Here is a 13,397-nt window from a genome sequence, read left to right as displayed (position 1 = left end):
TTAAGCAAGGTCATTTCTCTTATTTTGTTTATGCTATTATAATTTCCTTTATAAAGTAATTTTTAAACAGATGGTACAAGGGGCACCTGGCTGGCTCAGTTGGTTAAGCATCCGACTCTTGATTTTGGCTCAGGTCATGATCTCAGGGTTGTAATACTGAGCCCGCATTGGGCTCTGTGCTGGGTGTAGAGCCTGCCTAAGATTCTCTCCCTCTCCCTCTGCCCCTCCCCACCTCTATACATACATACATACATACATACATACATACGTAAGTAAGTAAGTAAGTAAGTAAAAGATGGTACAAAGGTATGCTTGAATTCAGGACTTGTTAAATTATAACAAGTCCTGAATTCGAACCTGAATTACTGAAGATTTTCTTATCTGAGGGACCCTTATCCTGCCAAAAGTCAAACAGACTGCAAATACTTCCCCTCTCCCAAATTTCTTCATTGTAAAATACCTGTTTTGTTTAGGGAGCAAAATTTAGCCCCCTAAATACAAAGAATCTTATGCATCTAAGACGTAAGTTCTATATGGGGGGTATAAAAGGTTTGTAGTGGAAGAATCAAATTCAGTGGAATCAAATTTAGTGGAAGAATGGAAAAAAAAAAAAAAGCTTCTGTTATCTTTTAGAGCTTCCAGTAGCACTTTGGAACAACTGTGACCCTAACAAGGTCCCAACTAGTGCCAGACTTCTTACAAGTCACTCATGATAGTGTGTTTCTTCATGACCACCTAGTTTCAAACTCCAGACTGATGAACCCGTTAGGCCTGTTCTTTCCATGAAGCCTTGCTGAAAATCTGTAGTTAGTATTGGTCTCTCTCTTTTCTGGCTACTTTTTTATTTGCTGTATGTAGCAGAAAGTCTAGTGTTAGATCACTTTCTTGCATCACTCTCATTGTTTTATGGATATGCTTATGTTTCCTCCCCAAAGAAGAGCTCTTTGATATCAGAGAACCATGTCTTAGATTCTGCACATATCTATTTTATTCCTCTAAGTATCACTCACAGAGCTGGGCACACAAAGGCACTTAATATAAATACAAGGAATGAATACTGCTGCCTAATTAAATCTGATCCCTGTTCCTATCCCATTTGGCCTCCTGGAAAGGAGTCAAAGGCCACACACTAGAAAACCCTATTTCTGAAATGAAGGCCAACCATAGGTCTTCCTGGGGCAATTCAGATACCTGTTTATTGCAGTTTCCTAGTGCATCTATAGCTCTAAAATATGTGAGTTAATATTTTGGTTTCTGTGGGGACAGAAAGAGAAAAGGCTAAGAGCAGAGGAAGTCCCTGACCTTCTGTGGGACCTACTTAGAAGTAAAAACGTTTACCTTATGTTATTTAGGTTCCCAAGTATTTATTTCCTCTTGAAATACGAGGTCTGGAGAGCCTCACTAAGCCCTTTGCAAAGGTTTTGATTCATAGCCTAGTCCAAATTTAAAATAACTGCTGCCTGGGCAGGCTGTTGTACTATGATATTTACCTTGTTTAAAAAAAAAAAAAATCCATCTTTTCCCAGGCTTCGGGAATGGAGAGCTTAATGCCTAAAAGAGGTGTTAGTGGTGATTAGTAACAGCATCTATTGAAGAGCCTTTTTCTCCCCCCAAGATTTTATTTATTTATTTATTTATTTATTTATTTATTTATTTATTTATTTATTTATTTGAGAGAGTGGGAGAGAGAGAGCATGAGCCGGGGTGGGGGGAGAAGGCAGAGGGAGAAGCAGACTCCCCGCTGAGCAGGGAGCCCGACACAGGGCTCGGTCTCAGGACCCTGGGATCATGACCTGAGCTGAAGGCAGATGCTTCACCGACTGAGCCATCCAGGCGCCCCTCTATTGAAGAGCCTTCACAGAGGAGTGGGATGAGACCCAGAAGCTGACTTAGGGACTTCTAAATGTATGACTTCTTATATTTAGTACCTAACAGTATCCGGTGGGGGAGGGGGCAGGGTGAAAAGATCAGGCTTCTTTTCTTGTTGTTCACTAAGCCCTGCTCTTTTGAATCCTCTGAGTATACTTCATAGGCTACCATAGTTTCAGATGTCTGGACATAGCAGTGAGGACCTAAACCTCTGAGCTATGGGGAAAGTAAAAATATGTGTTAAATGTGAGAAGTGTGACCCGCATGCTAGAGTCACAAGTTTTAGACCTACTCATTCTCGTTGGTCATTTTCATCATATGTGATATGCAGCATGTGAAAGGCTAGACAGAGAATGTGCCTGCGCCTGCGGATGTATTCATGGATCCGAACGGCTTACAAATTATCTTAAATATAAAATGGCTTGCCTGGGATATTTTAGGGAGGCCGTAGTGTATGCATGTATTTCCTTCTATAATAAGTGTGATTTGTGAGTTCCAAAAACTTGAAAAATTCTTCGGTAGCTAGAAATATCCACAAAGAAAAGGTACAGGCCTGTATAGAAAATAAGAACTGTAAAATTCCAATATTTAGGTAGCATGATATATACATACAACAAAAGATATCTGTTTCTATAATTTAATAAACAGTGATTTATCTTTTAAAATGTAGTGAGATGTCTAGAAAAATGTGAGGTGGCATTACATCATCTCAATTCTACATGCAATATTTAATTGGACAGTGACAATCTGGCAATGATATTTCCCAGAAATATTTATGATATAGGGGCACCTGGGTGGCTCATTTGGTTAAGTGGCTGCTTTCGACTCAGGTCATGATCTCAGGGCCCTGGGCTGTCTGCTCAGTGGGGAGTCTCCTTCTCCCTCTCCTTCCGCTGATGTGCACTCACTCTGAAAACTTAAAAAAAAAAGAAATATTTATGGTATAAACTGAATGTTAAGTACTGTATTTCTTGACTTTGTTTTTGTTCCATGGGTATTAAATAATTGGGAAAGACACATCAAGGAGTATAATATGCTAAAGTTATATGTAACTTAATGCCTTTAAAAGCAGATCTTACTTGGAAGCGCACTCTCACGCACGTGCCCCTGCTTGCGTGGACGCACACTTTCCACAGCGCAAGACGTGCTCTCAGCATCATGCTTTTTCTGAATGCGTATCATCACCCAACTGCAGCTGACCAGCCATATCCAATTGATATTTCTTACTTTGAGGAAGTTATAAACTAGACCATGTTCTTTTTAAAAAGGGATCCTTGTGGTAGTTGGAGTTCTAAAATGGCTCCCCAGAGATGTCCTGGCCTAATCCAGAGCCCAGAAATATGATGAGATAGTTCTCCTCTGATTATGTTATGTGGCACAATTCCCCTAAAGACAGGGAGATTTTTCTGGATGGGCCTGATCTAGTCACGACCCCCCCCTTTTCTTTTTTTTTTTTAAGATTTTATTTTTTACTTATTTGACACAGAGAGAGAGACAGCCAGTGAGAGAGGGAACACAATCAGGGGGAATGAGAGAGGAAGAAGCAGGCTCCTAGCAGAGCAGGGAGCCCGATGCGGGTCTCGATCCTGGGACCCTGGGATCATGACCTGAGCCAAAGGCAGACACTTAACAACTGAGCCACCCAGGCGCCCCATAATCACATGACCCCTTAAAAGCAGAAAGCTTTCTTGGCTGATGACAGAGGGGAAGCCAGAGAAATCTGAAGTGTGAAAAGGACTCAGTGTGCTGTTGTTGGCTTGAAGATGGAAGGGGCCATGTGAGAAGGAATGTGGGCACCTCTAGGAGCAGTGAGCGGCCACCAGCTGACAGCCAGCAAGGAAATGGAGATCTAAGACCGACAGCCACAAGACGCTGGGTTCTGCCAACACCCTGAATGATCTTAAAAGCAGATTTTCCCCCCAGAGCCTCCAGATAGGAGCCCAGCCAGCAGACACCTTGATATCTGCCCAGTGAGAGCGTGAGCAGGGAACTCAGTAGAGCTGACTTCTGACCAGCAAAAACTGTGAGATAATAAATGGATATGTTGAGCCACTACATTTTATTATAATTTGTTGATAGCAGCAATAGAAAACTAATGCAATTGAAATTTTTTATGATATTAAATATTAATTTTTTAGGTGTGGAGAAAAAAAACCCAATACAGGCCTCTCATCATCTCTATTCTCTATGGTCACACCTTTGTGTAAATTTTGAAAGTTTTGTTCCACCCCTTGTATTTTTCCAAATTGTGCAGGATCCCTAAGTATATTACCAGACTAATATAGACTCAGAAAGATCCCTTTCAAAGGTAGACCAGTAGCCTCTCCTTTCAAGTTTCTCAAGAATCCTATCTGTTTGCTTTGTAAAGAGTATTCTTCCCTCAAGGTAGAAAGCTAGAAACCTTTGTCTCTCTTAGACATATGTAGGAAACCAGAATGATTCTTAAGCTCAAGAAGTTATAGAATTATATTACTTGTCAATTAGCTCCAATAATGAGTAGATTTGCAGTAGCCCTACAAATCCAAAAGGTCCATGTTGCTTGGAGCCACACTCCCATCGTTGACTTGTTCATCATCAGTCATTAATCTGAGAACACTGAAGGGAAAGGCTGGTTCTCTGTAGGCCATCCCAGAATAGCTCAGATTGTTTCCCCTGGCTCAGCTAGTGCACAAAAACATGATATAAAATGTTCTTTCTGCATAGTCCCTTTCAGGGAAAATGTAAATAGGAGATTTTTTCCCATCACTGTGGGGTCAGGCCCTAACTCCAAAGGAACATAAGTTAAACCCCTTTCAGTCTTGGCAGTAGACATGTGACTTGGTCTCATTCCTTTCCCTTGGGCCCAGCTTTCCAGAGCCACGATTTTATTTTAAACTTGGTTAAAGGAGTTTGGTTTTAATTACGTGCCTTCCTGAACTCCTGATAACTTTCAAGTTAAAAGCTTTTGTGGGGATTTTTCTAAGCCAGTCTCTGGTGTTTTGAGAGCCCTACACATTTCACAAATCAAAACCGGCCTGGTTCCTGTCCCTTTCCAGGATTGCCATCTGAATTAATGGCAATCTTCACTCTGTTCTTTTATTAGAAACAGGTCCCAACCAATGAGATTATTATGGGAGAATTTCAAGAGGCATGATAGGAGAGGACCTGCTTCTTGGTTTTGGAGCACTTTTTAGAACTATAGCCTATCTAGCTCATCATTCTTTTTATCTCTGTTTTCTGTGTTCATACTGGTTTCTGAATAGCTCTTAGTCTCTTCTGCTCCAGGGTCTCATTCACAATACCTAGTGCTCCCAGTTGGGCCATAAAAACTATGAAAGTAATTCCTTCTGTGAACAGTTTTTATCTAGTTCAGACACACCGAAGTGTCTTACCTTAATGACCGTCATTCGTTTGTCTTCAGTTGAAGGTAGAGGAACAATCTTTAACTAAAACACATAGAGAAGTTCCTTCTACAACTTCCTGACTAGAGCATGTAACATAACACACGTTATGTGTGTGTTAACCTGCAGATAGGGTAGAATACTCATGACTTCTCTAAGATGTATGATGTCATCATGTACAGGTAAGCTCTTCAGACCCTATTGAAAGAGTAGAATAAGAGTAACTTCTGTTTTTAAGAGTGAGAGCCCAGGGGGTGCCTGGGTAGATCAGTTGGTTAAGCGTCTGAGTCCTGATTTTGGCTCAGGTCATGATCTCAGGGTCTTGAGATCAAGCTCCGCATCGGGCTCTGTTCAGCATGCAGTCTGCTCGTCCCTCTCCCTCTGCTCCTCCCCTGCTCTCTCTCTCTCTGTCTCTCATTCTCATAAAAAAATAAATAAATAAATAAATAAATAAATAAATAAATAAATAAATAAAATCTTTTTAAAAAATAAACAAATAGAGACCCTGCAGAGAAAGATAGGGCTATTGCCAGAACATAGGTAAGAGGAACTCACATTACTAGCTTCCAGAAGATCCTAGATTTGGCTGGGGTCCCTGAGCCGTGTGTTGTAGGGCTTCTCCTTATTTGCTGCCCACTAAGCTGACTTCTTAGAATCGTCTCTTGGAAAACCTTCAATGTTCATTTCCCCAGCCTATGTTCTGCTTGCCTTCTATGATGTCACTTCCTGGCTTGCTGTTCCCCTGAGACCACTTAGGCAAACTCCCACTCTGTCTTGTCTCCCTCTCTCCACATTCACTCAGTACTCTTCCTGCAGGGATGGCAGACAGCTTTTTAGAATGAGACGCAGTGTCAGCGTAACAGTGAACCGTGCTTAGTTTGATCGACAGCAGGATGAAAAGGGAAGATTGAAGTTGAGTCTCCACCAGTTCAGCAGCTCTGCTCCTTTTACCCAAGAAACCCAAACTTTTCTCTACCTAAATCTAACCAGTGTTTTTTTTTTTTATCAAAAACCAGATTATCTAGAATATCAAGAAGCCAAGCAAAACAATAGTTTCTAGAGGTATTCCACCAGTGAAAAAACGAAGTATGATCTGAAAAGTTTTTATCAAAAGCTGGGAAATTGTGCCCTAAGTCCTGTATACGTTTTTGTTGTTGCTATTGTTGTTAGAGAGGGAAAGGGGGGCAGGGTGAAGGGGAGAGGGAGAGAGAGAGAGGATCTTAAGCAGGCTCCACACCCAGTGCAGAGCCCAACACAGGGCTCAACCTCACAACCCTGAGATCAAGAGTCCGCCACTTAACGGACTGAGCCACCCAGGTGCCCCATGTCCTATATACTTTCGGCCCTATAGAAGCTGGCTTGCCTTAAGCCCTGTAGGTGCACTCCTCTTAAGCTAATTGCTATTACAGTGAGAACACCATCGCCTTTAGAAATCCCAGTTGTCTTCCTTCTTTGAAATGGTTCTGTTTGTGTTATGGTAATATGCTACCTCTGCTGTAGCCACATCTTGGTTCGTGAGGTTTATATGCTGTCCTCTAATGCATTAGATTGACCTTCCCAGGACATAGCCAAGGTAACCCTTCAAAGCTATAATTAAAAAGGCAAAACAAAACACCCCAAGAGTCCAGATAGCTCCAAAAGTCAGGTAAAAACGCCGGGGCGGGGGGGGGGGGGAAGGAATGTTGGAAGTAGTGAGGAAAGATTAAGGATTAACTTGGAAGTCCTGCTTTCTCAGATATCTGGATCTAGGCACATTGTCTCCCCGCATATCTGCTGGATCACTCATCACCTAGACATTTTTTTATTAAAGTCACCCCAAAATCAATTGATAACACAAATCTTAACATGCCTTACAAAAATGATAAACAGCAGAGTGTGATACTTGCTTTTAGTTGCTCCTGGCAGGCAGAAATCGGTGTCATTCATCAGCTTCTTACGTGGCTGTCTGCAGGAAACATCTGCAAGTATGCCTGTAGGGACAAGAACTGGTATGGCAGGCACAGGTTAGAGCACCCTTAGCATTACCTTCCTCTGTGCACTGGCATTGGTGGAGAAATCCATTTAGACCTCTTGAAAACCCTGTGGAATCTACCTTTTCATATCCAGGAACCTGACTGCTGCTTCGTAGTTCTAACCTATTTTTTGTTTTTAAGTGTTTAAATTTTGTATCAGTGGCAGCCATACAGTCCTATCCCCCCATACTATACTGTCACATGTCTGTCTGAGAACTTTCTTCGGGGTGACGATAGGACATGAATAGCTTCATAGCTGTCGTAAATGAAAAAAGGTTAATTACATGTCATTCTTATAGGAATAAATCAGTGGAAATGATTAGCATGCTTTGATATCTATATAATGGCCAAAACTGATACCTGGTAAAATCCTAATTGCCTTGTCTTAGTGAAAAGAAACACTTTCTTCACTATAGAGGCAACTACCAGAGTCTAAAGGGCTGGCTGAACTCAAAGCTGAAGGTGTTACTAAAATCTAACCCAACAAATGAGATATTTACAAAGAGGAAACTAAAGCATTTTCAAGTGAAGTCCCACATTTTAGGAATAACAAAGTCAATAGATACACATGATTTGTCAGTAAATGAATCAGGTCTCAGTCAGTATACACCATGCAAGGTAGACTCCTACTTCCGTTAGGAGGAAGCAAAAGAAGGCACAAGGCAGAACAGTGTGATTATACGTGTGTCCTCTTCCAAACCTAAGAGGCAGTGTGGCACGTCTGCCTTTGGAGAGACTGTCAAGAATGGTTCTCCCATATGGGTAATGACGTTTGAAAAAGGCAGCACTGCCTGGAAGCAGCAAGAGAAAGTAAATGGTCTCCTAAATTGTCAGATTGTTGTTTCATTTGGTTGCCTGTGAGCTCAAAGGTCCTAAGTTAACTTACTACTCTAACTGACATCAGCGGCCAGTATAGTATTTTTATAACCAGAAAGGGAATGGGGGAGGGAGATGGGGCAGGAGAGGAAGCTGACATTTTAAGAATGTACTTCCTCATAACTATCACATTTAATTTTTACCATAAGAGTAGCTGGTAATTTGCACAAGGTCACATAGCTAGGAGATGTCAGAGCAACAATTAGAGCTCAGGTCCAGCCAAGGACATCACACTCTTTCCCAGAAACATTAACAGTTCAGTTCAGTGAGTCTTTCCTGAGCACCCATCATGTTCTGGCACTGAGGATGTAACTGGGAAAAGTGCATGGATCACTGGTAAGGAACCCCCCCGCCAATAACAACAGCTCTTTTTTAAAACGTATGTATGTATGTCTTTGTATTTCTCTAACCTTCTCTGCTCAGAATTCATGACTTTCAGGAAGCCTTTGTAGTTGGAGCCCACTGGTTAGCACCCTTCCCTCCTTAGCACTTATTCACACGTGTTCCTTCCATTGCTCCCGACGAGCTTGCTGATTGTGTTCACGGTGCTCTCCTGACTCACGCAGCTTCTTCTGTGTGTGCTTCCTTGGTGCCTCTTCTGCAGGGCTTTGCACGCAGCAGGTTCTTAAATTCAGTAGACCCTTAACATTTGCTGGTATGGAGTTCATTCTTATGAACTTCATGAATCTTTGGCATGTTGTCAGCTTACAGTTTTCCTGGGATATGAATTTGAATTCACCCAGATGCCTTAAAGGGTGGATCTTATCACTAAGCTGGTGCATGGGCATTGCCAACAGTCTAGCATTTCAGTTTTACTTGAGTAGACTTGAAACGTGTTTATACATTAAGTAATTCTCGAGAGGTGATGAAAATTTCGTTTCTTTGAAAATAAGATTCGAGTAAGAGAAGCAACCTTAGTTAATGTTGATAAAGTAGTCATTGATAGTGTGGGCTAGGTACATGACTCTCCCTGAAGATCAGTTATAAATGTGAGACAGGGAAACTCGATTCCAGATTTGTAAGTTTTAGGATACTCAACTCCCAAGTGTATGAGAATGCTAAAGATGCACCATAGACTTTTCTTACTGGCTTCCCCATCTCCAGTGGGACACATCCTCACGTTAAAAAGCCTTTTTGTTTAGTCAAATGGTGCTTGACCAGGGCTGTACAACAGAATCACCTGGGGGACTTTTAAAAATTAACACATGTTTTCTCTAGACCTAGAGAAAGAGAGTCTCTAGGATTGACGTTGGGATATGTACATTTTGGAAAAAGTACATGAAAGAATTCTGATGAATATACTCATGGCAGCAAACACTTCTGGACAGCTTTAGGAAGTGGTATATATTATGCTGTCATGCTGTGTTGGTTGACAAACCAGTGGCTTCCAGGGACTATTTAGTGCTTCTTCAACAAAGCAGTGTCATTGAGCGACTCCTCAGTAGTCAAGGGATTTATTATTCATTTTGTAGATTATTGGGCACTTGTTTCTCTTCTTCCTTCTTTTGTGTGTCCTTGAGGACTTTGTTGTGCTTCAGTATCTCCAAAGAGAAAATAAATAAATACATTCAAATCAACTGAGTTTTTTTTTGCCTGAGTTCTTTAAAAAAAAAAAAAAAGCAGAAATAAGAGGGTAACGGTCATCTATGATTTTTGAAAATGTAAAATATGACATAATCATTTTTTGTTATTTGTTTACAACCATAGACGGACCATCGATAGATACCAAGCTTACAATTTGCATCTACAAAACTCCTTTCTCCTGAGACCTCAAAGTACTTTCTTACTCCCCTCATTTTGTAACCGCCATCCTAGAGACTAGGATGGGACCTCCCCATGCCCGCACCGTCTTGCTCACCTTTCACTAGAGGTCTAGGATAAAGCCAGGAACTGTCCTGAGTTTTAATATTTGTAGATTGCGGTTCATTTAGGGCAGGGTTGGGGGTTTGTGAATTGAAGGAAGTTAGTAGAATGGATATCGAGATCCGGAGAGGCTAAATGCCGCACCGACAATCAGTCCCTCCTAGAACACAAGGGTGGTTTGTTAGTTGGGTAGTGGATAAGTTTTTGATCATTTTACAGTTTGCTGACTTCCAGTTAAAAAAGATGCTTTCCGCAAAGTCTCAAATCTACTGAGTCATGGAAGACTAGCTAAGTAGCCTTTTGTGCAGTCGGTTGAATTGCTTTTCTTAAATTGCACCCATATATCCAACTGTGAAGTTGAGACATCTGATTTGAAAAGTGCATTTATAAATGGAAATAATAATTATCAGTCCCTTGCTAATGCCGGTTTTGTTTTTGTTTTGTATCTTCCTTTCTCTAGCATGAAAGACTTTCTAGGTAAGACCTTTCCCTATTTTATATGCATGCTTTTAATATTTGTGAGAAGTGCATGTCTAATTAAACTTAGCTTTATATTGTGTACTCATATTTCTCACATCCTTTCCTTCCTTTTCATTTCCTCAGCCACCACAGTAGTTCAGACTTTTATTATTTCCTGCCTAAGTTAATGCAGTAGCTTTTCAGCTCACCTCCTGCCTTCACATTCTCCTCCTTCCAATTCATTTCGTGGACTTCCACCACATTAATTTTCCTACAGCACCTACCAGGCACTGTGCTAAAGGACCAGCATGAATAAAATCCTGTCCTCACCTTCGGGAAGGGCGGAGACAGTAGTAGAGACAGGTATTATGAGCAGAGAAAAGAGGCCATTAGCCTCTTCTGGTGGTTCAGGGAAGACTTTGTTGCAGGGTACATGCCCAAACTGAGATTGAGTTTAGATACTGTCATTTAATAGTGGACCTAACACGATTCACTGTGCCTAGATGGTGCTGTGGAATAATTTATTGAATGAGCTAAAGACCAGTGTTGCAATTGCTAAAAAATTAAGGAAGCAGCTCAGAGTTTGGGGAATGATCCTCTCTAATTTTTCACCTAGCATCTGAGGATACAAAACTGATCTTCCTGAAGAACAAAATAAAAAATAATAAAGGACTGTGGAGCCAAAAGTATGAACCGCTCCCTCTCCACTTTTCCTCTGATAGGAAATTAAGAAGAGATTCAGTGAAAATGTAGTTAATGGGATAACATAGGACAAATGAGTCTTATAATTTGTTTGATAATTGAGCTTATTCTACCCTAATATATTTCAAAATGTATAAACTTGCATGGATTCTTCCTCTGCTTACCCTCTCACCAGGCACCAGCTGAAGATGAATAATTTACATCTAACCTAGCAGAAAATTAGTTTTGTGAAATTGGTGGAGAGTGGTATTTTGCTATAATTTTTTTGTGAATTCTTTTATATTATAATAGCCATTTATGAAAAGACACTTTCCCTATAGATCTCAAATACGCTATAAAACTAATGGCTAAAACAGGTATTAGTTCAAGAATAAACAAAGATATCAGTGGAACACAGTAGATAGTCCCCCCAAAAGTCATGTGTACAAGGTAAAGATTTTTCAACTCTGTGGGGGGAGAGTTATTTAATAAGTGATCATTGGGACAACTGATTGTCTGTTTGGGAAAACAGGTCCTTCCCTGAAGCCATATCAAAAAACAAAAACGAAACCAGATTCCAGATGGATTACAGTTTCTAAGAGAAAATGATCTTACTATAAAAGCAATAGAAGGAGAATATTTATAATCTTTATATAGGAAGACTCTCCCAGGCATGGTACCATAAGGGTAAAAATTGTCCAGTTTAGTTATATAAAATGTAAAATCTCTGCTAGTAATAGACACCATAAACAGAGACAAAAAGTAAAGTGGGAAAAAATATTTGCAGCTTATGTTAGATAGTTTTAAAAGCCTTACTATATAGGAAGCGCCCACAGTGTGACAAGCCAAAGAGTAACAAAGACTCTGAATAGACAATTCAGAAATGAAGATAAATAACCAAAGATACTAAACCTTCCTAGTGATCTATAAATGTTAAAATTAACGACAATGTTGCTCCTATTGGATTAGAAAGGATTACACTCTCTGAAGGACACTATAACAATACATATATCAAAATTTAGAACAGACTTATCCCTTGACCAAAGGGTTCCACTTCTAAGATTTTAGAAAATAATTGGACAAGAAAACAATTGGACAAATGCACTAAAATTTATAGACTGGTCTTCTCACTGTAGCATCATTTCTAATAGCTAAAAGGTTCAAAATAATATGGGTGTCTGTCACTAGAAGATTCAGTTACCATACAACCACACAGTGGAAGACTGTGCGGTCCTTTTTTCTTTTTTTAATGAGGCAGACCTGTTTACTTACATGGTAAGATGCCTCCAAGCGTAGTGATGAGGGAGGAGGAGGAGTTAGACAACAGTATGTATTATCTGGTTTTATTTATAAAAATACATACATTTTAACATATCTATGTGTTTAACCTTTTGCAAGGATAGGAAGTAAACTGTTAATAGTGGATTATTTCTTGAGCAGGATTATGGAGTGACTTTCACTTTCTATTTTAGACACTTGGGTACTACTTAAATTTTTCTACAAGCATGTATTGCTTTTATAATCAGAAAAGTCAGTAAAGAGGTTTCTGTCTACAAATTTTTTTTTTAAATGTAAGAAGAAAAAGTTGTGAAGAATGTTGTAGAACTTAGTATCTCTGTAAGACAGAGTGGGCAGTGATGTCATTAGGAGCTTTGTTTCTCCCCCTCTGTGTCCTCCTTATTGCTCCTCTACTTCTTCTGATACTTGTTCCAGCTCCCCCACCCCCAACTTTGGCAATAGCTACCGCAGGACAGAGCCTTCCGATGGAAGTTCCACAGCTGTGACTCTGCACACCACCCCAGTGCGGGGAGGGAGAGCTCTGCAGGGCCAGTTTGTACGTAGCAGTCTTGTGGGCCACATTTTCATTTGGAAAGAACAAAGTCTGAGAAAAGTGTAAACCACTGTTAAGAATCAGGATGATTATCGCACACGTAAACAGATAATCAGCTGAGAGACCCTTCCACTAACGAACTTACCACTCCTGGAAATGAGGCCACCATCAACTGTCAGAGCTCACCTGCTGGGAGATGTAGAAGTCCTCATCACAGGCTCACAGTCACAATGTGGACTGGAGAATAGAGGGTAGAAAAAGAGCTGTTTGTGCACGGTGGTGGTACCCTGAAATGTTTGAGATTCCAACAAACCTGCAGTGCACCTAAAAATCATACACGCCATGCCCTCGTGGCCATCCTCCCTCCATCCCCCCTCCAGCTCAGAGCTCCAAGTCCGTGTGTTTCTGATTCATTGACAGTTCGTT

General features: G+C 40.6%; 1 protein-coding gene across 8 annotated transcripts in view; it reads left to right on the top strand.

Moving 5' to 3' along the window:
- Positions 1-13,397, top strand: part of PPP1R12B (protein phosphatase 1 regulatory subunit 12B) — a 200,995-nt gene that overhangs the window by 169,694 nt on the left and 17,904 nt on the right. For all 8 annotated transcript variants that reach the window (XM_045787642.2, XM_045787644.2, XM_045787643.2 and 5 more), the window contains one exon: positions 10,461-10,477. In XM_045787642.2, coding sequence (XP_045643598.1) covers positions 10,461-10,477 — 17 coding nt within the window. The remainder of the gene's footprint in view (positions 1-10,460; positions 10,478-13,397) is intronic.

Source organism: Ursus americanus, chromosome 2, assembly GCF_024610735.1.
Source record: "Ursus americanus isolate L20-20 chromosome 2, mUrsAme1.1.p, whole genome shotgun sequence".
Classification (NCBI taxonomy): Eukaryota; Metazoa; Chordata; class Mammalia; order Carnivora; family Ursidae; genus Ursus; species Ursus americanus.
Note: the sequence above shows the minus strand (reverse complement) of the source record. Positions and strands in the feature narration are given on the sequence as shown.